This window comes from Dufourea novaeangliae, unplaced genomic scaffold, assembly GCF_001272555.1.
Source record: "Dufourea novaeangliae isolate 0120121106 unplaced genomic scaffold, ASM127255v1 scaffold151, whole genome shotgun sequence".
NCBI lineage: Eukaryota > Metazoa > Arthropoda > Insecta > Hymenoptera > Halictidae > Dufourea > Dufourea novaeangliae.
Genome location: NW_015374040.1, coordinates 456298 through 481460, shown reverse-complemented (window position 1 = coordinate 481460; position 25163 = coordinate 456298). Strand labels below are relative to the sequence as shown.

At 36.6% G+C, this 25163-nt stretch overlaps 1 protein-coding gene across 1 annotated transcript in view; it reads right to left on the bottom strand.

The window, feature by feature from the left end:
* The window catches only part of LOC107189529 (transcription factor collier), a 131147-nt gene that overhangs the window by 5424 nt on the left and 100560 nt on the right, over positions 1–25163 (bottom strand). Inside the window, exons 7-8 of the mRNA XM_015578087.1 lie at positions 8705–8786; positions 4299–4431 (exon numbers count right to left, since the gene is read on the bottom strand). Of these exons, the coding sequence (XP_015433573.1) occupies positions 4299–4431; positions 8705–8786 (215 nt within the window). The remainder of the gene's footprint in view (positions 1–4298; positions 4432–8704; positions 8787–25163) is intronic.

Genomic DNA, 25163 nt, shown 5'->3' with positions numbered 1-25163 from the left:
ACATCCTCATTAATATGAAATAAGGACAAAAAAGGAACGAAGACCGTGAGTGTCTTATAAATCTGATGACGGCAAAAATTACAAGTACAATGTTAATTAATACATTAAATTTAGCAACATTAATTTTTGTTAACAGAAGCGTCGTTTTTATTAATAATTTAACAAATGATAACTGAGCACAGCCAAGTTATCAGTCGGGGGGCGGGAGGGGGGCAAGGGTATTAACACATCAACTGCCAAAGTGAAAAAGGCTGTACGTAGCCAGACACTGAGGGCACAGAACACTAGAGAGGCTATTGGTTGTGTTTTAAATTATACTGCAATATTAAATATTAAGCAAAAATTTTGTAACTCTGGGAGGGGGGGGGCAAATCCAACTTTTTTCTGTCCAGGGGGGGGGGGCAAGTGCCCCCCTGCTCCCTGGCTACGCCTATGAATCACAATGTTTTTATGTACGAGAAATACATGGAAGATAATGGATTTGAAAAATTTTGCAGTGTCTTATAATCCTGACGAGCAGTGCAATACTATTGTCAATTCCTAACATTTGCATTATTACTAGAATTTGTTTACCTATATCTTCATAGGAATAATATTTGCAAGTATTTCTCATATTGTTCAACTGACGAGTAGATAAGTATCGAAAGAATTAAAGCAGAATATTTTTCGTGATCATTAAGATCGAAGAATATCAGGGAAGATTTCTCGTTCAAATTCCACGTACATAAATCATAAAAACAATAATACACGGTGTACAAGGGGAAAAAACTCGTATGAGAATAAACCGAGAAATTACGCGAATCCCCCTTCCGCCTCCTTTCCAGCAAACTGCGTGAGGTGAGCTGAGACAGTTAGTTAGGGGTGGGATACGGAAAATTATCTGAATATTCTGTTTATTCGGTCGAGGCCGAGTGGTAGATATATCTTCCGTGGCAGCGTGGCAAGCAAGTTCAAGCCACGAGGATGGGAGAAAGTAAGAGGGAGGGAAAACGACAGAGAACCTATGAGGGAGAAAGACGTCACCGCGTAGAAAGAGAAAGAGAAAGAGAGAAGGGAGGAAGAGACTGAGGGTCGGAGTGGCCGGAGAAGAGTTGTAACAAGAAGGAGGGGGGGGGGGCGATCGGGGCCGTTGGTGTCTCTGCTTGGAATTTATAACCCAATGATATCATTTTGTACCCCGGCGAAGCCAAGCCACCCCCGGTACCGACCCTGGTAGAACGGAGCAACGGCAGAGTGGCTGACATCATGGTATATTGCTCCCAGTGATGCTCAAACAGTTTCCACCTTCGAGTGCTTACGCGTCGTTCTGGCTATTAAATCTCGAAGGCTTAAGAGATCTCGACAGTGGATGTCCCGTGCTCAAAGACAGTAACGCGGAAAAGGCTTCTGTGTTTCGGGTCACTCTCGGCGTTTGCGTTAAACCATTGACAAGTACATATTAATTTGTCCTTTGAGAAAGTGTACTAAAACATTAGATTCAATTTTAAATTCCTAATTTATTACGCTTTCTTATAATCTTTTCATCTACGATATATTGTGTAGTCAGGATTATAAAGGTGTTTTAATGCGAATGTCAAACTGTATAGGAATACGATAACATTTTATTCGATTATATGTACTTTCCATTGCGCGAAAATATGTGGCGATTTAAATATAAGAGCAGATCGCGGCGTTAAAGAGTTGCAATTCCGGTGTAAATGAGGATTCTTGAATGGGACGCAGGTATTTATTGCGTTCAATGTACAAGAAAGTCGTTAAACAGAGTCAGCCACGTTGGCAACCACTCTGGTGGAGAATTGTCGGGCGAAATGGTATGAGGCAGAAACGTAGGAAGAGGTGGAGTGGAAGGAGGAGTCGGTGTGGGTGGAGGAAGAGGAGAAGGAGGAGGAGGAGGGTTGAAAAGAGGGATTCAGTAGAGGAGGCCGGAACAAGCGTACCAACCCGGAATAAATAAAATCCCCCGTACCATTACTGAGTAGTAAGGGGTGCTACTCTCTACTCCCGAACTCCTCTTTTACCACCAAACCGTCGTCGAAATCGAGGAGCCGTTGTGCTCCAACATGTTCGGTCCGATTCTCTCTGATCACTGTGAGATCGCGATATAACTTCGTTCATCCTGGTAAATACTCGGGAAGTTCTTCAGAAAAAGTTGCTTTCACTTTCACCAAGAACGGCATCATTAATTGTTTCATAGTTTCATGACCAAGCTGCTTTCTCTCTACTCGAACGGTTTAAATGCTCTACTATGTAGGAAGTTTTGGTTGCACGTTCCGAGTGTGTATCAGGCACTTTAGAAAATAACAGAATATTTTGCATAGTACTAGAACAAATTAAAACAAACGGAAATTGTCTTTAATTATGTTCAGATTTGAGAATACCAGTACATATAGATTTGTTGATATTTCGTAAATTTTAATACTGTATAGTATTTTGATCATTTGAATTTAACGTTAAAGTACCGGTAAACACGAATGAAATGTTTTCCGGAATGTTTACAAAAATTCATACTCAATGTCAATATAAATAACGTGATAGTTCTCTTTACAGTAAATCCTCAGTGAATATTCGAAAGCTCCTTGGCACTGACAAGGAGAGGTCCCCAGGTGTAACGTTGATTTTTTAATGAGTTTTAACACAGTGATAGAGTTTAGAATTCTGAGGCCAATGATATTTGTTTCAGCCGCGTATGGCCATTTGTTTATGAAATATTTAACGTTCAGTGCTGAGGAGCCTTAGAACACTCATCGAGGATTTAGTGTATTCTGTTCACGACATCCTATCTTGTCCTTTTTCCTATTTCTTTCTTGTTTACATTGCTTCTACCAGTCTGTTTTTGCCCTCCTACTAAATATTTTTTGCGACAATCTATTGCATGTTTCAAAAATCAAGCATGAATTATTTATTCATGACTCAGCACGCAACCCCAACTACTAAGAGGAAGGTGTAATAGCGAGATCAGTGCAAAGAAGAAAAAAAAATAGAAAGGGAAAAGGTCCGATTGGCATTCCTTTCTCATTTTTTTTTCCTCCTTTTTTTTTTGTTCCACCAGATAAAAATGGAGACGTGAAAAGGCGGCAAGGCGGAAAGAAAGGTTGAAACCTGCGGAGAGGAGCGAGCGCGTAGGGATGGAGGGAAATAATAGTAAGGAAGGAAGCACAGAGAACGTGGCGCGATCCCCGTTTTCCCCGCATCCCATTGATTTACATCTTGCCTTTGCGCAGGAAGAAAGAAAGGCTGGAAGAAGAACGCCGGGAAAAGAGAGGAGCGCGTAGTTGAGGGGTGGCCGCACGATATCAGCCGTTTGTATGCGCGGTCGACGCCAAACTTTGCTGAATTGCCCTATGACTCCTTATATCCTATCCTCCGAGCACGCCCTCTCTCGTCCTCTTACGATTCCTCCCTCTACTATGGCTCTCGAGTCGTTATACCGATCTCGAAGAAACCAACCCTCGGGTTCCTCCATCCTTCCCCGCCCTGGCTTCTCATTCGCGGATTCAAACAATTCCATTCTGACGGGACAACACTTTCGCTTGTCATTATCCTATGAAAAATATTTCAGAGAACACATGAAATGTTGTTAAGATTGAAGACACTAGATTATTTTAGAATTTTCAAAGTATATGGCAGAAATAGATTATATTGTAATCGTTCAATGATATTGTAAAATTTCCAAATTCGTGGAGTTCTAGCATTGCAGTTAGCAGTTTTAAGTACTTTAGTTTGATGGAAATGTTTTCATAGTCGTAATGTCGCGATTTTAACATCCTTTCGGTAAATTCCAGATTGTTTTGTAAACATATTATATGTTTCGCAATGAATGTAGGTACTTCTACTGTTACAAATAAAGTCTGGAATAAGCTGTTCGTTGTAAGCAGTGGAGCAAAGGGTAGCGATCAAATGAAATTATTATGAACATTAAAGGCGTTGTTGGAGTGGAAGCAAAGTGCAATGAAAGCATCGTTTAATACTCTACATTCAAGTTAAGTTGAATCATTTTCACGTTATAGTCGTTGTCAGTTTTGTAATGAACACATTAACTGGCTCGTGTTACGTAACATTAAGTTTTGTAATGTAAATACAATAGAGCCTCTCGTATCCGAATTAATAGGGAGACGAAAGTGTTCGGATAACAGAAGGTTCGAATAGCAGAAAATTCGAATATTAGGGCATTGAGATAATGGCTATTCGGATACAGGAGACTCTACTGTATTTACATAATTTCTATTCGGATGCAGTCACTACTTCTCGATTATATGTGTTTTCGTACGGCGTTTGTGTCTATGATTTGCGATACTTACTATTGTATTCACCAGGATCACTGGGATCCAATCGCTTCGCTCTGCGCCCGTGTTTGCTGTTGTTGTGAACGAACATGTTGTCCGAGACTGCCAGCAGTGGCCCCTCTACTCCTACTTGCGTGGAAATGACCACCTGTTACAGAAGATTGAAATTCGCCAACGTGAGATTTCGATCGAAAATTCCGTGAAACTTTGAGAACAAGTTCTTTCGGTCCATTTTCGAACAATAAAATATGTATCTATAATGTATTCCCATATTTTCCGAGTAGATTCCATTTAAAGTAATGATAAGAAATTTTCATTACTTTTACAATTAATTACGAAACATTAAATTAACAAAATACATAGACATTAGCGTTTTCAAAGTATTGAATAAAGAAACTTATGTTAATAAATAATCATTATTAATAAATAATAATCATTGTTACTAGTAAACAAATCGGATCAATCTGTCAGAATTTTAGTGATCATTGTTATGTGAAATTTAGCAGGATGTTTATACGATAATTGCGTCACATAACACGCTGTAATTTGGTGTACGTGTAATGTAGGTGCGTACACATGCTAATCACACCTTCCTGTGAATGAGCAATGCAGCCTGATTTGCTGCATCACGCTATATGTATTCGCCATGTATTTCGTGACGCTCGTGACACCCCTATTTACACGTATGATAGATATTATCATACAAATGTATGAATATAATCTCATTAAGACTGAATCTTGGGATATAACTATACTACTATGTATACGACTAGGCCGAAGCATTATGTGTAGTATTAATTGATTTATTCGTTATATATATTTTCTTTTTATAATACACAGAAAATATTGCTGTGCGTAAACCCTTATCACAGATTGAAACAAGCCGTGTATTTAACCTCCAGTTTTTCGAGCATGGACAAGAGGACGACGATTTTCGGGAGAAAGTAGAAAGAACGTTTATAAAATCGGCCGGGCGGTCGGTAAATGCCGGAAGTTTTGTCCTTTTGCAACTTGGCAACTTTCTTCGTTGGTCGGCTTCGTATTACCTGGCGCGTAACGTAGTGCGAATTTGCCCGGCACAAGCTTGAGCATAACCTGACGGTCCTTCGCGAGAGAAATTTTGTGCGGAAGGGAAAGCTGTGTGCCGCTAAAATTTTAATTCGCAACTCCGAGCAATAAGCAATTCCTAAACAAATTTGAAAGCGCGATAACAACTTAACTTTGGTTTGCTTTTACTCGGAAACTCGAGTGAATGTTATTAACGTGAATAACTTTATCGTAACTTATGAAAATTATGCAACAGATTCTTTGTATCAATATACTTTAAATTGCTATAATCTAACACTTCTATACGTATGTATGCATATTTCTGTAGAAATTTCTGAACTTTGTTGCAATATGTAATGAATAAATTTAATCTTGGATAAGGTAAAGATATGACAAGAAATATTTTTGAATTTACTGGAAAAAGCATTAAGAATTCACATCTCAATTATTATATATGCAGGATACTTAACAGACTTACAATTGTTTTATTTTCTTACCCTTTGATGCAAACATGACACAGATTACGCGTTTCTATACAAATGTTATAACAGCAATGCTACCTTGAATTATCATAATTAATTTCACAATTAAAACATCCGCTTATACTCTTAAGCCGTTGTGTCTTGCTCAGTAATGCGGTGGCTGGAATGACACGACAGGAGGCTCGAATCAAATAAAAGTGAGCGAAAAGACAGAGAACTTTCGGGTAATATATTTTTTAATTCTACCTTTTTACCCGGGCATGGGCGGAGTGGCGAGATATGGCTGTCGGTGAGTAGGAGAAACCGTAATACGGAGATGGGATGGAAGGGTGAACGGATACAGGGGTGGGTTGGTTGATGCCGTGCTGAGCTAATTGCCAACCCCTTGGATTACGTCTCCTGGATGGGGATCTCAACTTTCGACGATAGCCGACCACCATCGAGAAATTGCTCGTTTCCTCGACGGACTTCTTTTCCTTTTGGAAATTAAAAAGAATGCCGCCGAGTGGGGAAGGTGTACGCATCCACAGTCGCGGTACACGGTAATACGGTGTCACGCAATTGCGGGGGACTTTCGGTGTTCTCGTCTCCGTCCGTCCGCCCCTATAATTTCACGAATCGTGACCCGAATCACGATAGACTTTTCTATAGCAATTCCCGGTTCTGATAAAATTTCAATCTGATTTCGTAATATCTAATTAGAAGCATTAGACTGTTGAATATCTAATAGGGTAAACTCTGGCAAGTCTATGATAGTTTCAGAATTTGTCTATTAACGGGGCTAATGTTTGCATCTTCTGAAAGTGAGTGAAGGATGTAATTACGTCAGTTATCATACAAACAAATAATAGGTTAGCAGGATTTCACTAATTGTAAGTGTATTTAATTGAGTGAATATAAGATTAAATTTTTACGAAATACTGGTTAAGTGTGAAAAACAGAAAGAAAAGTGTCGTATAGATACACATGATGTTATATAACATTTTTCCGTGTTATGTAGCAAGTTACATGTTATCCATCAAATGTGATACCATTACTAATAATGAGATGCGAAATGTTATACAGACTTGTGTAAAAGGTATAGTCTTGTAACGAGTTATAAAAACATGTGTATAGCAAGGTTATATAACAATCTGTTATGTAACACTGTTTGCTACATAGTGTAGACGCAGCTTTACGCTACGATAATGATAACATTTTGCTTATTCCGCGACAGTTGTTGCTAGGTCATGACCAGTTACTTATTTATTATTGTCTATATTATTATTATATTATTATGTATGTTTTTTATTATTATCAAGTCATTATTTGAGGTTTATTATTTTATTATTGTTACATAAGAAAACATTGTTTCTGATATGTACGTAGTTTCAGTTTGTCTCAAACAGTGCAATAAGGTTAAGACACAAAATAAATAAGAATTCAGTTACTTTTTATAAATAAAATAAAACACATACCTTTTTCATGATAATTTTAAGTTTGAGACTGGTTAAAGTAATATTTCATCATCACTGACCTGTATTTTTAACGCTCTATTTATCTTTTAAGGCACACATAATATATGAACAAGTAATGGCCCACAATTAGCACGAAAAATAACACAAATAGTACTCCACGGAATAAATAGACAGGTTCTTTCACTTCATCGCACTAACATCAATTGATTTTTTAACCGTAACATAAATCAGAACACCTGCACGGTCTGGTAGTTTTCGTTTAATCTGAATTGGGCCTAGCAACTTCGTGTTAGAGACGAACGAAGAAATATCAGGGATTAAGCAAAGTTTACCTTACTCCATTTGTAAAACTCTTCGTATATATTTTTATGATAACCAAACACATATCTATATTCCCCTAAAATATTTCTACGCAATGGAAAAGTCAGTTTAAGTGGGAGTTTATTTAACGATATATTATTTTGCATAGACTGATTTGAGACCTGTGTATTTGTCCACGTGATAAGTAGAAACGGCAGCAAATGAACAGACACACCAGACGAGTTCTATATGTAGAATAACAGACTACTCATCAAATGTCAATAATTTTTCTTAAAAACAAAGTTCTATTTGCAAAATTGTTTTGTCTAGATATTAAATTTATTTCTGCTTAATTAATTTATTATGGTTGCATTCTATCCTCTGTTTATGAAAAAATGTATATTTCTCCAACGTTATTTATAGAATAACTTCAAATTAAATTTATAAAGCAGGTCTAGAAATGTTTTGTTATACAAAACTGAAGACCAGAATTATTGTATACATGATTATGTATGTATAAACATATTTTATATGTATACGGAACGGTCTGAAAAGCATTTAAAAACAGTATATTTCGTAGTTTTATCAGACTATATATATATATATATGCAAAATTTTTACATCATTATAAATTGTTATACATTCTATTTTGTAATTATAAGGAAAAGAATTATTTTAAAAATCTTGTGTACAATGTACATATACATGTATGTATACATATATTGTATATATAATTGTGAGTTTTAAAATAATTCTTTTCCTTATAATTACAAAATAGAATGTATAACAATTTATAATGATGTAAGAATTTATCAATACAAATTACAAGTGAAAAAACAACTTATATGTATAAGACGTCAGTTTTACAAAACTAATAAAAGTTGATTTAAAGTACCACAATTCTATTATCCTAACAACCATACCTACGTTACTCGTAAGTTTTACGAGACTTAGAAAATGTTTTTTAAACAGGAATAGTAAAGGTTACCTGTATTCTTGCCCATTTACTTTTAACGTTCTAACTTTTGTGTAATGTGTCAATAATACTTGTGTGGTAATATGTATTTTCAGTGAACTAATAAAAGTGTAAACGTATACAACGTATCACTCATAAAAGATTTACGTGCTAACTCACCTGAAAGCGCCTCATATCGCGTGGGTTGCCGGCATTCTTGAGGCAGTTCTGGTTGCACTTGAGAAAGAACTTAAGGAAGAATCTGAAAGCAGAAAGGACTGCAGTTAAACGGTTGACAAGGTACTTAACGCTTTTCAACGTCGAGAACTTAATTAGAACGCGAACTTGGCCGGAAAGTAAGTCTGAATATTGCATAAGCCAATCGCAAGCCCCGCTCTACTCGCCTCTATTATTCAGCATTTCTTTAGATTAAACCCCCGACCACGTGTTCTTTGACCTTTAGGACCGTACGGCATTGTAAGTTTACCTACTACGAGGCTACTATACCCGTTTACGAAAATGTCAAATGTTACATTCTTCTAAGAATTGTTTTATTGAATGGGTATTGGATTAGAAAGTTCCACATTTACACTGCTATAGGTACAATTATACAGGAATGGGAATATCCATTATATAATTGAAAATAGGGTAATTAATCGTGCAAAAATACTATTTAAAAAATGTACAAACTTTTTGTATACGAAACTCTGTTCTTGAGGAGATAAATTTTGAAGTCAAACACGTGCACACTGAAGGGCAACTTTCATAACTTACATGTTTTTTACTCTTACTATTTATTTGTGTTTGTATTAATGTTTACAGATATTTTATATTGGTAGAACATTATTTGTTACTCACAATAATAAAATTTATATAGCCGAAAATATTAAAATACATTGAAAGCAGAAAATACTGTCCTAGAGTTAGTTTACTACAAGTAGAAATAGTTGACATTAGTCAGTCACGTTCGCGGGGAACATTCAAAAGCACGCGTGTTCGACGCACTTTTCAATTGTGTTGTTCCTACGTTTCTGTATTTTTGCATATAAAACCACTCCTAGTTTGGTTGTACTTCGAATCATGTTTCAGCCTCATCAGGTATTTTACATTTCGAACGTGTGATAACTATAGATGACACACTATACATAAAACTGTAATAGAAGTTCTCTACAAATGATTTTTCTGTTCGAATTTATGTCAAATTTACAGTCCTTTTTAACGCTTCAAATAATTACACTCGACAAGCTTATAATCATCGTAAATAATTAACAAATAGGATTTAAATAGGATTATGGGAGATCAAGAACAAACATAATTCGGGACGAATGTAACAGTTATAAAACAAATGTCGATCAACCAACATTCCTCTCCTCCCATCTTACTACACAAATTCCATTTGTCATCCACCTCAGTTATCGCCAACACGCAGCTGTAAGTGGTTTTCCTAATACGACAACCCTATTGAAATATTATAGCAAAAGTAAGTTTGCATTATCTCGTTCAATTGTGTATCTTTTTGTTTCAGTTCCGTAAAATCTTCTGAAAGTCTTCGTAGTATATTAAATAATTAATGTATTTTCAGGTAGATGAAACATTTTTTATGATAATAATTTGAGTTTCTTAAGTAGTTTATGTCCTTTGGTTTTTCAGGTATGCTATTTTAACAATCATGGGATTAAAGTTCCTTCCAGAATATCAAAACTATTCGTAAAAGGAACATGGACCAAGGGCTGCCTTCTGTTAGAATTACATAAATTAGCTGCCAAAGAGGTTACAAACGAAGAAGTGTCTCCCAGACTCAAAATCGGTTAAACTATGCTACGTGACATTTTTTCGACATATTAAAAAGCAAAAAAATATAATTGTAAAGGGTCAAACTGGTCTACCTTCTGGTTGTTATACATCGAGAAACAGGGTGTTTTCAAACGAAGACGAAATAGTTTTGGAACATTATTTGTTGTATACAAAAATTAGCTTACAAGTTGGTTTTTTTCAGTTTAGATGCGGTGTTACAATAATCCCTAGGGGTAGGAACAAAAGTAACAAATGTGTGATTTTAAGGAAAATCTTATTTCAAAAAACTGGTATAATATATTCTAAGTTTTAAAGTTTGATTATGTTGTCCAATAATCCAGGTTTCTCATCATATAAAAAGTTTCTGAAAATTCTCCTCTATTCAAAAGTTGCAGACCGAAAAAGAATAATTGTTACGTTTGTCCCTGGTCTTCCTTACAACATTCGTATGCATTGCTGCTATAAATTATTCAAACGTAATTTGTGTTTCGGCGAGTAAAAATACATTCCTAAGAAAAGTGATTGAAAAGCACTGTACATAGAAAATATTCATGAGGCAGGTATACGATACGGAAGAGATTATATCAATCTTACTGTATGTAGAATGTTGTAAGATAATATTGCCATTTGTTTCGCTACATCACCAAGAAAATATACCAATAACGTTACACAGTGTTGAAAGAAAAATTTTCAAGAGCAAAGAAATCTCCGAGTAAAAACACGCGGTAATATCGATGAACGTATCACAAATCGTAGTACGTGCACGAAAGTAAGATAAAAGTAAAAACGCGCAAAGAGGTTCGAAAAGACGAACGGGAGAAACGAGAGACAGAATTTCAGTCAAAACGTGAACGATTCATTCATGAATTATACAAAATATCGATGGATATTGAATTCCAGGAAATTTTCGAAGGTGCCCAGTGGTGAATGTTTGCGCGGACGGGAGTGAAAGGAAGGAAAATACGGTGGACGAGACACGAGGGGGTGAAGCGCGAATAATCTGTATAGATAGACTCGGATAGATCTGGAGAGCGGAGAAACCGCGTAGGAAACAATCAGGAGGACCGAGAGACGATGAAGAGGTTCGGGGGACGAAGAGGGGGGGGGGTGGTTTTCTGGGTGGCTGGTAGGCCTGTCCTCCCATGGGACGCCATTGTCATCCCCCTGCGGAGTGCGTCCATACGATCCGGGAGTCCGGGACTCCGTCGAAAAATCAAACGCATACCTTCAACCAGCAACGCCTGGTTTTTTCCTTTCACGTTTGTGCGATCAGTCCCAAGCGAAATTGTAAGAGGGACTCGTCTCTGTTTCTTTTTGTCGCCTCGTTCGTTTCCATATTACCATTTCCTTTGGTGCTTCTTTGTCTCCCGTCGTTTTCCCGCGTTTCCCGCGTCCGGGAGGTAAATACAAGGGAAGGCGTACACGGAACACGGATGGAACGCCGGTTCATTTAATTTTATGGTCACCGACAGGAATAAAATCGTTTCAGGTACTCGGCGTTATATGTATGTATACCCGCGGCTCATAATCCCTATCGTCTCGCGCTGATTTATCTCGTGCCACGTCTCATCGGCCTTCACGTTCGCCGTCTTTTTTATTCGTCATAAAAGCATCGGGGAATACGGCGGCTGTGCTGGTAATATAAATAATGCGTAAGCGACGAAGAATAATGAAGTCATTAAACTACGTTGAAGCACGCGTAATCGTCCGAAGTAATTACGATCGTGGATGGCTTATCTTCTATTAAATCAAATTTGATCGTACGATAAATATGCTGTTCCATGTTAACTATACACGGTTGCCCTTTTTTTTCAGGAAACTTGTTCCTGTAAGTTTTTTGGTTCTTTTTTTACTCTGTTCCGGATGTCCTTACGATGTTTCAGAAATTACCAATATACGATTATCTACATCAATCAAAACAGGACGTATTTAGAATCACGAGACTAATTTTTCCGTTTAGCGGTGCAACGAAACGACCGGTTCGTATCCCTTCGCGATATCGTACGCGAAGATATCATCAACGAGCGCATACCTATATTATCGTACATTTCACGCAGCTGGACTATCTAAACGATACTGTTATTGTGAACTGTGCGATCCCGGTTGCAAGCTGTCAACTGAGCCGGACGTTTGGCACGAAATCCATATAGTTCGGAAAGTGAAAGGAAAAAATGAAAACCGATCCGAATCCCCCGTTGTTCGCGCGGAGTGTCCGGAAGGGAATGCTCGACGAGATATATGTATAGAGAGAAGAAAGAGGAGGTGGAGGAGGTGTAGGAGAAGGGGAGGATACACAGAAAGAGAAAGGGAAAGAAACGTATCGATCTCCCTGCTACATGCTTCTCGTATCTATCCGTATCCGAGTACTATAGGTACTCTAGCTTTCGTGTTAACGGCTGCAGTTCGCTGCCCTTAAAGCACTGAGCGAATTTAATTTCGTTTACTCTTAGAGGACGTTAAGATCTTATCGGGATGCTGGATGGGTATTCAAAGCATTGTACTTTGGCTTATCGCCGCTGTGAATCTCGCTCTAAACACGATGTCTTTATCGTGCCTGAGGCGTGGAGAACGACAACGGCATCGAGTCTTTCACGGATACGAAACTCATCGACGTGGCTACATCACTTCGATAATGCTGCAACAGCGTCACTTAACGTTAGATACGCGCGAAAAAAAAGGAGACATCAACAGAATCGTTACAATTGGAATGGATTTACTTTATATATTTTATGAAAAATATTTGTACAAGTAAGCTATGGAGTTCCTGCATTTATAACACGCAGAAGACTATCCAAAACTCGATGTAGTACAAAGTATAACAGTGTAATGGGGTTCTTATCTGCTTTAGAACCTGATCGTATAAGTCTTGATACACTAAACAGATTTCTATGTGATTCCAGTTTTTGGGAGCTAATCCACGAAAATGTATATTTGCATAAATATATGTTGCCTAATTGTAAGTTATACAGGGTGATCTGTAATTGGTGGTATAACCGGAAAGGAGCCAATTCTACATAAAACAATAAGTCAAAAATATAGAATAAAATTTTTTTGTCTGAAACTCCGTTGTCGAAAGAATCAACCTTGAAAATCTGTTGGCTATGCGTGCAATTGAGTAGGATTTTGCTAGCACATCCGTTCATTGAATTCCATTTCTACTTCCTACCATGATGGATACACGCGTTTCAGAGTAATTTTCAAAGTTGATTTTTTTGAAAGCAATGCCTCCTTCGAGAAAAGTTAATTGTATATTTCGAACTTATTTTTTTACCGATCATACTGTGTAATGCAATGTAAAGGATACATATCTCTTTATTGCCTACTTTAAGTAGCGAAATGGCTCCTTAAAAATTGAAACTTGTCATTTTTGTCAACTTTCCTTTTATTTAAAGAAATAGGAGAAGTTACTAACAATAATTCAATCAATTATTATGAATTTCCGTACTTACATGAAGGGAAATAAGTGTGAACAGAGTAAAAATGTGTTGATCTTCGTACGTCTTAAACCAAATAGTCAACGAGATATTTACAAAATAAGCAATGTATTGAAGTTGAGGGGAATTAGTTCAAGCACCTATAACTTCCAGATAGTAAGTACGTATTAAAAATTATTTTGTAAATATCTCGTTAACTATTAGGTTTAGGACGCATGAGGGTCGATACATTATTACTCAATAGGTCATTCCGTAAAAAAAAACTCAAGGTGACCTTAAAATCACTGAAATGCCTCCATCCACAAAGAAGCACGTCCCTTATAAGATGTGCCCCTTGATGCAATTTAAGTTCCACACCTCAAAATTTTCATAAAATGTACCGTTAAATCACTATTCGAGGTGATCAAGTTAGCTGAGACACCCTGTATATTGTATTTATACCTTTCTCTTACTCGTTTACATATATTGTTTTGCAACACTAAAGTGCAGCTCAGAGAATCGTAAATACCCTTTTCTTAACAAAAAATGTATAATCATGCTTTGCAATTTTCTAGTCACAGGTGTGTTTTTTCATTATAAAAAAATAGATAAATATGTTGTAAAATTATATTCGATAAGAACTTCGAAAAAATAGCAGTAATGAAGTAAGTGTACCGAAATGTCCCCTCTTGTCAATTGTGGACTAGGTGGGACGTGAAAGATTATTGTTCTGAAAAGTAGGTCATAGTATTTACTAGAGAGTTTGAAAGACACTTGTCAGAATAAGTAATGATATTAGTATGGAAATTTTTGTGTAATAATTTTCTTCTATACCTAAATGTATTTTCTGCATGTGCATACATAATGTATACTGATAATTCCAAAAACAATAAGTTGTATATAAATTTATCTGAATTTAATTGAAAAATTCGTAAACAATGGTCAAAATAGATTCACATATACGTATATTATTCTCATCGAGGAGGAACCGTTTACAGCGAAAAGAATTGATTTAATAACAAATAGCAGTGACATAGTTTTTCCTTTGTTGAATGGGATCTACTCATAGTCAAGACTAATCATTCGTGACATCCTACACCTTATATTTAAGCTTCTTCATCCCTCTTTTCTTTTTCCATTTTAGAGTCGTTTCCTTCCACTCTGTCCTCCGAGTATTGGCTGTTATGGGCTAATGGATTGCGTTACCGACTGATTCAAATGCGAACAGGATTTCATTTCAAGCTTGATGGGGCGACAGTGTCGACAATGGAGTAACGCCGAACACGAGGAAGAAGGCTGGAACGGCTAGTTTCTTACAGGGGCTCAAACTCGATTTCGATCATCTATTAGATTTTTCTCCTTCGACGATGCCTTCCGCGAGCTTCCACCACTTTTCACGATAGAATCTATTCCAGATCGTCGCTTGAAACAGCTGGTAGGTGCATTTTACATCGTCGAAACAGTCGATCGAGTTCAAGATTGCTCGATTCAACGACGAAGACTGATACGTTTTCTGGTTACCAAAGTAATTTACACAAACTTTTTATTTGTTCTTCGTATATATTTCATTTACGAAATACATATTAATATAAATCTTGGAGACGAATTTACCGCCAGTTACTATCTTATGAATCTAAATTGCATCGGAACTTCATTATACAAAAATCTTCCCTACGGAATTTGACAATTATTTTCAGAATAATATTGTTCTAATGCTAATGTTGATGCATAAAGGAAAATATGTCAATATGAAAGTTAGCTGCAATAAATTTTCAAGAACTATATGATTCTGAAGATTACTGAAGATACTAAAACCACATGTGATTTTTATACTTTACCTTCGGGTGACGCCTTCGTCGTTGAAATATCATGCAATATTGTTCTATGTAAATATTACTTTGAATATTTACAATGAATACAGAAATAAAAGCAAGACACTTCATTCAACTGTTTCGAAATCATTCTGTATAATTTGAATTTCTTTGTCCGTGATTACTGTCATACCTGTGAGTGTACGCCCAGAAACGTGCAGTAATTAAAGCGTTTTATGGGCGAATTCATTCGACAGATTGATTGATACCGGCTGGGTTGGCCGTATTTCTCCGCTGCTAACGAATTGACACGGAATAAAATATACAGAAGCAAACCGATTGAGAAATCATTTCCAACCTGCCTTCCGATAGTAATATACCTTCCGCGTTGCATGGGATAAAATGAAAATAAATCAGAAACTGCGTGTAGCGGGAAACGTGCACCGTTCGCAGTTTCCAGTTCTACGGGGGTATACAACTTCGCAACGTTGGGATGGATGAACGAACGAACCAGAAAAAATAAACGACTCCGATGGAAAAACGCTAAATATTGAAGGCTCCCGAAGAGAGAAAGACAGAGCAAGGAGATAGAGAGGGGCCGGGGAGAGAGAAGGTCAGGTAAACAGTGGCAAATGAATTTAATCAAACCTTGCAGTGAATCGCCGGCTCCTACGCAGCAGTTCTGTTAATACTTTGAGCCCACCCAATTAGCGATTTTCGTGGACGTATTTGAAAAAGATGCTCCTTTCTACGAGCAAACAATATGTGCTAAAAAGATTTTTCACGAAACACAGATCAAATCGAAAACGGTATTTTTCGTTAATATTGTGAATAAAATACAAACGCGTTTTCCGATCTTAAGCGTGAATAGAAAAAACCATGAAATAAAAAGATAAACGTTTATATTTAGAATTTTTGGCAATTATTTGCAAGATTCGGTTGGAATAAAAGTAAACATTTTTGGTACTAGTGCATGTCACTATTTCAATTATGTGAACTAATAACATTTTTTACAAAAGCGTTGAATGTTAATTTTCAATTTTAGTAAAACAATGACATTATTGCAGGAAAGGAGTAAATTTTAGCAATGTCTCTTTATGATTAATACAATGTAAAAGTGATCAAAACGTGCTAACAACAGACCTCATCAATTTTAACATTATTTAATTACAAGTACGACTAAATAGAATTGTTTTTTTCATTCCCTGAAAAATTACTTTTTTGCAGTTGTGTTATTGGTCTTTGGGAACAGTGATCCTATGCTTAAGTTTACTAAAGATGAAAAATTGTTGTCGATAACATTGGATTATCTAAGATTTCTTGCAACGTTCAGTTGAAATTTTTAAAAACAATTTCTCATTCAGCTGTTTATATGTATATTACCTACGCACAGAAGAGAGCAGCAGGTCACAAATAAATATCTTCTGATGTAGTAAATATATTTCAAGCGGGAGTGAATGGATATAGGGAGCTTACTCGGGGACTTACGCGTAATAGTTCCAAATAGGGTAGCATTACACGTATCAGAAATCCATTTTCTCCTACGTCGGAAAATCTTTAATCATGTTTTGGACTCCCAAAGTATAGTCCCCTTAGTCGCCGCTGTAACGAAGGAGACATAACGTGACGAAAATTTAGCACAAAATGGATCATCGCAGTTTATTCTGTCAGTAACTTTATTTTTGTATATATTATCTGTAACTTAAAAACAATACCGTAATTATTTATAACATATTATAGACTAAATGTAAGTTGAAAAGCTATATATGATTACTTTAATATTGATTATTCTAGAGTTGAGATAATATTTTAAATCCTACAATTATTACCAAAGCGATCAAAATAAATTTGGTACATGGGTGGCAACGTTGGGGCGGAAATAAGTTTGCTTTAAGTACCGCTGAAAAAGATTGTCTTTTGTCACGGTAGATTTAAGTCTTGGTGGGGTTGTCAGTAAGTAAGAAATTCTGTCTATTCATGGGAACTGTAGGCGTGTCCAATAGTCTACTAATCACATAATTAAACGACAAATTCCTACTCAGCAGTCGTATTAACAATGTATCTCAGTAATAGGTACCCCTTAGGGATGTCTTCATTAGGTTCACTGTTATCAGGTTCTAAGAGAATTCACGACGTGCGATAGCCAAGATTGTTACTTAACTTACCGAATTTCATGATTCTAATACAAAATGTAGTAACAAATTGCCCTGAACATAAAAACAACTTCACTACTTAGTACCTGTCAATAATAACATTTCATGGATTTTAATCTACTATTAGTATTGAAGGAATTAAATAAGCAATGAACTCTTACTTAACACTAGGACCATCGACGATAAACGTAGATCTATTCCTATTAAAATATCTAAATTTATAAACGAACTAGTTCCTGTATTTACACATTGCAACAAAAGTTGTGAAAGATCTGAGGAATTGCATTGTTGTAATATTGTAATCATAGCTATAAGAGTATACTAACCAGTCATTGTGACTGCTTTGGTCGTTCTAGTGTTAAAAAGAGTTTTAAAAGAATAAAATATCCATGTTTACTAACGTAAAGGAGAACATAACACAGTGTACCCTGTGCACACCAGTCTGCTGTTTCTTTTCCGCAAGATACGACCGCGTACCCTTCGATCGGATATATTATTTTAGTAAGAAAACGCCCGGGAGTAATCGCGAGTGCATAATGCAGACGCGCAGGACGTCAATTAGTAAGAATGTATACGGAGGTCCGTAAGGCATAGGAAACCACCTAGAGCTGTATACCTTGCATACACCTTAACTGGGGTTAGTAAGGGGTTAGCAAGGTATCAGGGGATGCTTAATGTTTAACTAGCCTCCATTACGCCTCCTGCACCGGTCTTCTTGAAACCTACCCCCACCCTCGCACCGACGTCATCCAGCATCCACCGACTCGTTCCTTCCGATCTTCTCTACAGGAAATATTATAGATAGGAAACGGCTAAGAAGGATTGCATGTAAGCTATCGACTAATTCAGGAAATCATTTTCCGGGGATAAAGCGCTAGGCAAGACATGGCTGCTCCACGATTCCTTCCTCTATGTCTTTCTGATAGCTACTTGATTATGGCTTTGCGATATGCGATTCGTTTTTCGATAAAATCATATACAGAAATTTGTTTAAACGGATAAACTTTGTAAGTGAAATTTAACCTTCGTAAATTAATTAAACTCGCTTTACAATTTCATCTTTCAGTGTGTTATGTTTATAACATTAATCCTGGTTTCCAGCTTGCGGTATATGCCTGTTTCGCACACATTCTTAAAGTTCAAACAGTAATTGTATCCTGTCTCAAATACAGTTGTATTTTAGGGGTGAACTAGCACGAGACGAAGATTAATTTAATTTACATAAAAGTCAACATTTCGGACAAGTTGAGAAAATAATGTAACGTACGAGCAGCGCCGGTAGTCTCTCTTCGTGATATCGCTGTTTAATTTCCTCTTAGCAAAATGTCGACATAAATAGGAACCAGGCTGAGTGAGTAAGTAGAATAAATTTAATCGTGAGCGGACAAAAAGCTATGAATGTTCTTAGAGCGTGTAGCCTACCCTTTTTCGACACTAAAAATTCAGGAATATCCTTAGAAAATCGACGACGACGTTACTATTTATAACCGGTTTTAAACACCTCGCATGTTTAGTAGAACCTGTAATATTAACTTGAAAGGAAGTGATACGGACTTTCGAGGGCAAAAAGCATTCCACGATAATGCGCTACCACAAAGTCAAGTACACAGCAGCACTCTGTCAACCGTGACGTCTGATGTTCCCAATGTATTTAGTATCGAAGCGGACGTTTCTGTGTTTACAAAAGGAAATCAGGTGCACGGCAATGTGTAAAGTGGATAACTGAACTGAATTCCTGTTAGTAGAGAGAGTTTCCGTTTACCTAAGTCCTAAGATGTTAGAAGTTAAGGCTATTCGATAGGGCACCCATACCAAGATCCTGCATAATTCAGACGTAAGTAATACGTCTTAGTAGCTAGCATGTCCTGCGCTAACGTACTCTGTCGTGGCTTTAGCTTGCGTAGTCCATCTCCCCTTAGCCCTCCTTGTGCGTTTCACAGTCCCCTCGTCATGACAGCGGGATATCCCTAATGGCAGTCTATCATATTAGCTACAAGACGGCTTGAGAGGTCGGCAGCTATAACTAAATTTGCTCTACACCTATGGCACAACACAACTAATGATTTACCATCTATCACATTGTTGCTGGCAACTAAAACGAGCGTTAACGTTAGCCGTGTAGTTGTTGGTACTCTTGGATAATAGGAAGATGCTGGTACACACTACCGCTCGTAAGTATTAGTACACCTGGTCTGTATGAGAAAAATGTGACGTTTTGTGTAAATTATATATTTTAGGCCACTTTTATTACTTCATAGTAGAATAATCTAAAAATAAACAATATTTAGTTTAGACTTTCGACAATTTTGTAATGTCTTGTCACATTAACTGCATATTCGATAAGTGTTATAATAGTTATGAGCGATAGTGTACATCGAGATTCTCGTGATTTAAAAGCGAGTAAAGCGTGTCATATGACACGCGTATTAGATGGATTGGAAAAAGAATCGAGCCATAGGGCGATGCATAGTAGATACATATTCACTAAAATTAGCAAAAAATTCTCCATAGGAATAGGTCTACAAATTATAATTGAAGGAGATAGTTGAAAAAAATCCAAAATTGTATGTGTGGACTCCAGAGCTGGAATGTATTAAGTATAATTAACTTTTCAAACTTTACAGGAGAGCAAATTAAAGGTGCAAAATCCTTGTAGCTTTGGAACCGTTCGATATGAATTCAATGAGACACAATGACTACCTTCGCACTATTGATTGGACTTAAGTGTTGATATGTAGAAATGTAGAAATGGTGAACATTGCATTAAGTAGCCTATATAGTGGACTGTATACTGTTTATTTATTTAATACGAAAGGTGTCAAGGACAGTTACGAAATGTTGTTTTGTTTTCAAAAGAGAAGCGTAATAGTCTTGTCTGTGAGGGTTTAGCGTTTCTGTTACGCTGATTACGAGTAGCAGGCAAGGCGACTGCCGTCATTGAGTACCATTGCCGCCGCCGCCGCCGCCGCGTGTTTTGCTGATCTATTTCCCTTCTCAATTGGAAAACAAAACAGATTTTGCAACTTTTCTTGACACCTTCCTCAGCAGAAAGGTCTACTCTATCGGGGGCTATGGTTCGATTTTCTCTTAGACCCTTAGTTTTTTAAATAAATTGACGAATATCAGAAAAAATTGGTGCGTTTTCGGTGTCCTATCCAATTTAAACATTTATTAAACATATTTAAAGTCTATAATATAATAACAGTTTATGTTATTTTGTTCGGAAGAGTCCAGAGAATTATTTCGTGTCAAGAGAAACTGACTAACTATTATTGTAAAAGCCCAACAGAGCTCCAAAATTGAAAATTTGCAGTTTTCAAAAAAATTGATTTTTTCGAAACCTGTACGTGCTAGAAAAAGAAACGGTTTGCAGATTTGTATTCAGCTCATAAAGATGTATTAAAAACGCTTATTGAAGGTTATAGGGTCGAAAAAGGTTAAAATTTGAAAGAACAAGGAAAACGTGTTATTAGTTGAAAAAAAGGCCTGACCCAATTGACTAGTGTTATCAAATCAGTTTCGAGTTGTAAAATTGAAACTGAAATTACAAAACCTATAGCAGTATTATTTTAATAAATATTGTAGTAAAGTAAAGAATCTGCAGTAGATATTCAATTAACGACCTTATACGTACTCTCGTCACTTAAATGATATTCATATTTCGATAATAATAATAATTATGTAATACAAAAAAGTAATATATTGGTCACTTTAATTTTTACCGTTTTCGTTATAAGTGTCCGATGGTTCCAACCAGGTGGTAGAGAGGTGCGCGGAAATTGTTGAATTATGTCGCGGTGCCTTAGGCGCACCCTTGTCGAGCAAGGCACGAGTCATTTCCATAAACGCATCAGAACCTCCACCGACATAAACTAACTTAGCGCTGACGATTCATACGCGTTGGTATGAGTGTGTCCGCGATTTATTAATGTCTGCATTTAGATATGGAGCCCCCTGAGGGCTCGACGGGGACGGTTAGGACCCTCTCAAGTTGCCGCTGTCAAATATCGACAAAAACGGCCGTAAGTTGCGCATGCCCCAGCACACATGTGTTTCTTACCGAAGGCAGAAATGGTTACGGGCATCAAAACATCCTGCTTCGTACTACTTTCGGGGAATGTTCGATGTGCACGCATTTGTTCGGCTCTTAATGAGCTGGAACACGAACCAGATATTTATCGTTAGCTTCCTCTAATGGGGTAGAACGTATATACGGTTTATATAATCTATCACAAATTGGCTGATCCTGTAAGATAAGTATGCTTACTAGAATATTTGTTTTCATTGTATGATGCGGAAAGTGATGTACTGGGAAATGTTAGAATTGTAAAACATATTAATAAGTCGTTCAGTAAAACCCTTTTACTTGGACCTTCGAATAATCCCGCCTTTACAGTTTCACTCTCTTCGAAGTCCCACAATTTATTGTGTTTGTAAAGTGTTATTATGAACTAACTTGTATAGTGTGGATATAAATGGCAAAAAGAAATACAAGTATAAGATAAGCACTGAATAAACAATATTCTAATTCAAAGGGTCAAGAGTATGAGGAAGTAACTTTTAGCTCATAGATTGTTCATAAATTCATACCTATGATAACGCTATTTAAAATCTCTTCCTGGTATTAAAATATAAATTATACACATATATTTATTATACAGTATGTACGTGAAACATGTTCCTTTCCGAACAGATTAATACTTAATGTTCTATATTGAACAACAGTTTTCGCTTCCTTATGTAGTACTACAAGCAAAAAGATTAAGAAGCTTCCTTTACTCTACTTTCAATGTAAAGGTTTCTAATAAAATAAAGAATGAACTAAAAAATTCACTATACAAAAATTTGCATGTATCCATGTACGTATATTTGGTACAAAATAGCTTCTCACGAACGCGAGTTATCGTTACGAGCGTCAATAACAAGCAATTGACTTTAGCGACGCTTTAAAATTCATTGATAGCAAACGATGCGGCGATGCGTATCCGTGTACAGTAACAGAGTGCTGCAAGTTTCCCGGAAGCTCGCTTAATCCTAACTAACCTTGTTGCACGGTCATGGAGTTTGTCGTCGAAATAGAAGGGGGTTAAAATGTGATTTTAATATTCGCGGCTCCTTTGAGGAAACTCGTGACTCTTCCTTAACAGGCTTACGGACGGGTACCCCAAACCTCGCGTACTCCCTCCCGTGAGAACGGAAGCCCTCTTTGAGGAGCATGCCTAGTTTGAAACTCGGAAAAATCTCCAATTTCACTTTGCCTCGGGAATTCTTTAACCTCCTTCCACCTTTAGCAGCCGTCCGTTACGTTCTTATTGTTGCTACATTCGTTTTTTCTAAATATATTCATGCATATGTTACATACATATGTACAAGGTGGCAAGAAATTATACGTCGCAGCCACCACAGCCGGATTCTACACTTTCGATTTGGTGCAGATACAGATAAGAACGTTGCAGCGAAATTGACTTTGAACTTCAATTTGAAGGTCAAACTTTTTTATCGTTGCATTATATTCTACTCATCCTGGGGATAAAAAGTTCGAAAGGAACCATTAGTCGGAACTAAACCGTTCTCTTAAAAAATAATGTTGAAGTTCCATTCATTTTCAAACTGCTTTATTTGTAATATATTGAATCGCGCAGTCAGATACAACTGAGTGTCGACCACAGGTCGCTCGATGGTTCGAATAAGCATGCTGCCGAAACTTCTTCGAAGTTTTACTCGAAGTCTTCGAATAAAAGATGAAAAATCTCCACTGCTTCGCCAGTATCATAATATCTGAGTTGTATCTGACCGTGAAATATAATATACAGGGTGTCTCCGATACTTTGATCACCTCGAATAATGACTTAACGGTAAACTTTATGGAAATTTTGAGGCATGGAACTTAACTGGCATCAAGGAGCACATCATATAGGTTACGTCCTTTTTTTATGGGTGGAGGCATTTCAGAGGTTTTAAGGTCACCTTGATATTTTTTAACGGGATGGCTTATTTTTTCTACCATAGATCGATAGAGTATCAAATTCTGAGTAAAAATGTGTTGATTTTCACATATCCTAAACTTAATAGTTAACGAGATATTTACAAAATAATTTTTAATACCTACTCGAACTGATGGCCCACGACAGTGATTTCAATACAGTGATTATATTGTAAATATCTCGTTAACTATTAGGTATAGGACGTATGAAGGTCATCACATTTTTCCTCAGTATTAGATACTCTATCGATCTATGATACAAAAATAGATCATTCCGTTACAAAAAAAATCGAAGTGACCTTGAAATCTCTGAAATGCCTCCACCCATAAAAAAAGCACGTAACTTATACGATGTGCTCCTTGATGCCAGTTACGTTCCATGCCTCAAAGTTTCCATAAAGTGTATCGTTAAGTTATTATTCGAGGTGATCAAGTTAACTGACTCCGTGTTACATATAACATCACTTTAAAAATTAATAAAATTATGACATCATTTTTCAAGAGAACGGTTGAAATCCGACCTTTGGTTCCTTTCAGACTTTTCATCCTCCTGATGAGTAGCATATAATGCAACGTTAAAAAAATTTGACCTTCAAGTTGAGCGTCAAGGTCAATTTTGCGGCAACGTTCTTACTCGCATCTCCACCAAATCGAAGATGTAGAATCCGGCTATGGTAGCGGCGGTATGTATCTCCTTGACGCCCTGTACATGTCTCCGACGTACTGTGTTGTATTTTCTTTATTAAGATTTATCTTAGCATGGAAGTGACATCTCAAAAAAAGTGTCTCCATGGTACAAGTGATTTCAAACAAAATGCTCAAGAAGATTCTTAATTAGTATGCGAGTCGCTATCGCAGAAATGTTTATATACTTAATTTTTCATACATTCTACATAACAAAATCACCAAAAAAGTGCTTTTCTATAATTATTTATTAAACCCGCGCCATTTCGTTATTTTTCAGATAAATTACTTATTATGGTTCCTGTGATAGCGACATTCATACTAATTAAAAGTCTTCTTGAATTTTTTGTTTCCAATGAGTCTGAGCTGAGAAATCATCTGAGCCATTGAGACCACTTTTTCCGCGATATCACTTTTATGCTACAAAAAAGCAAAATTAATTACAATATAATAGAATTCTTAAATATATAAAAAAATGCAAAATTAAAACAAAATATAATAAAATTACTTTTGCAATTTTTTAATATAATTTATAAGTAATTCCATAAAGATTAACAAGATGCATTTGATTACATATTTGTATGTACCGAGGAGAAAATCTGTAAGGATAGTTTAACTTTTTCGGTTGCCAAAGTAGAATGACCCATTAACTGCGAATTTTTAAAACTAATTCTTCCCTGGTTCCATTGAAATCAGCCTGTAATCTCTTCCACTTGTTCTGTGTGAATTTTTACGGGAGTTTTTGGTCTTTTTAGAAATCGGTGCCAGAAATATTCGATTGCATTAAGTCGATACAATTAT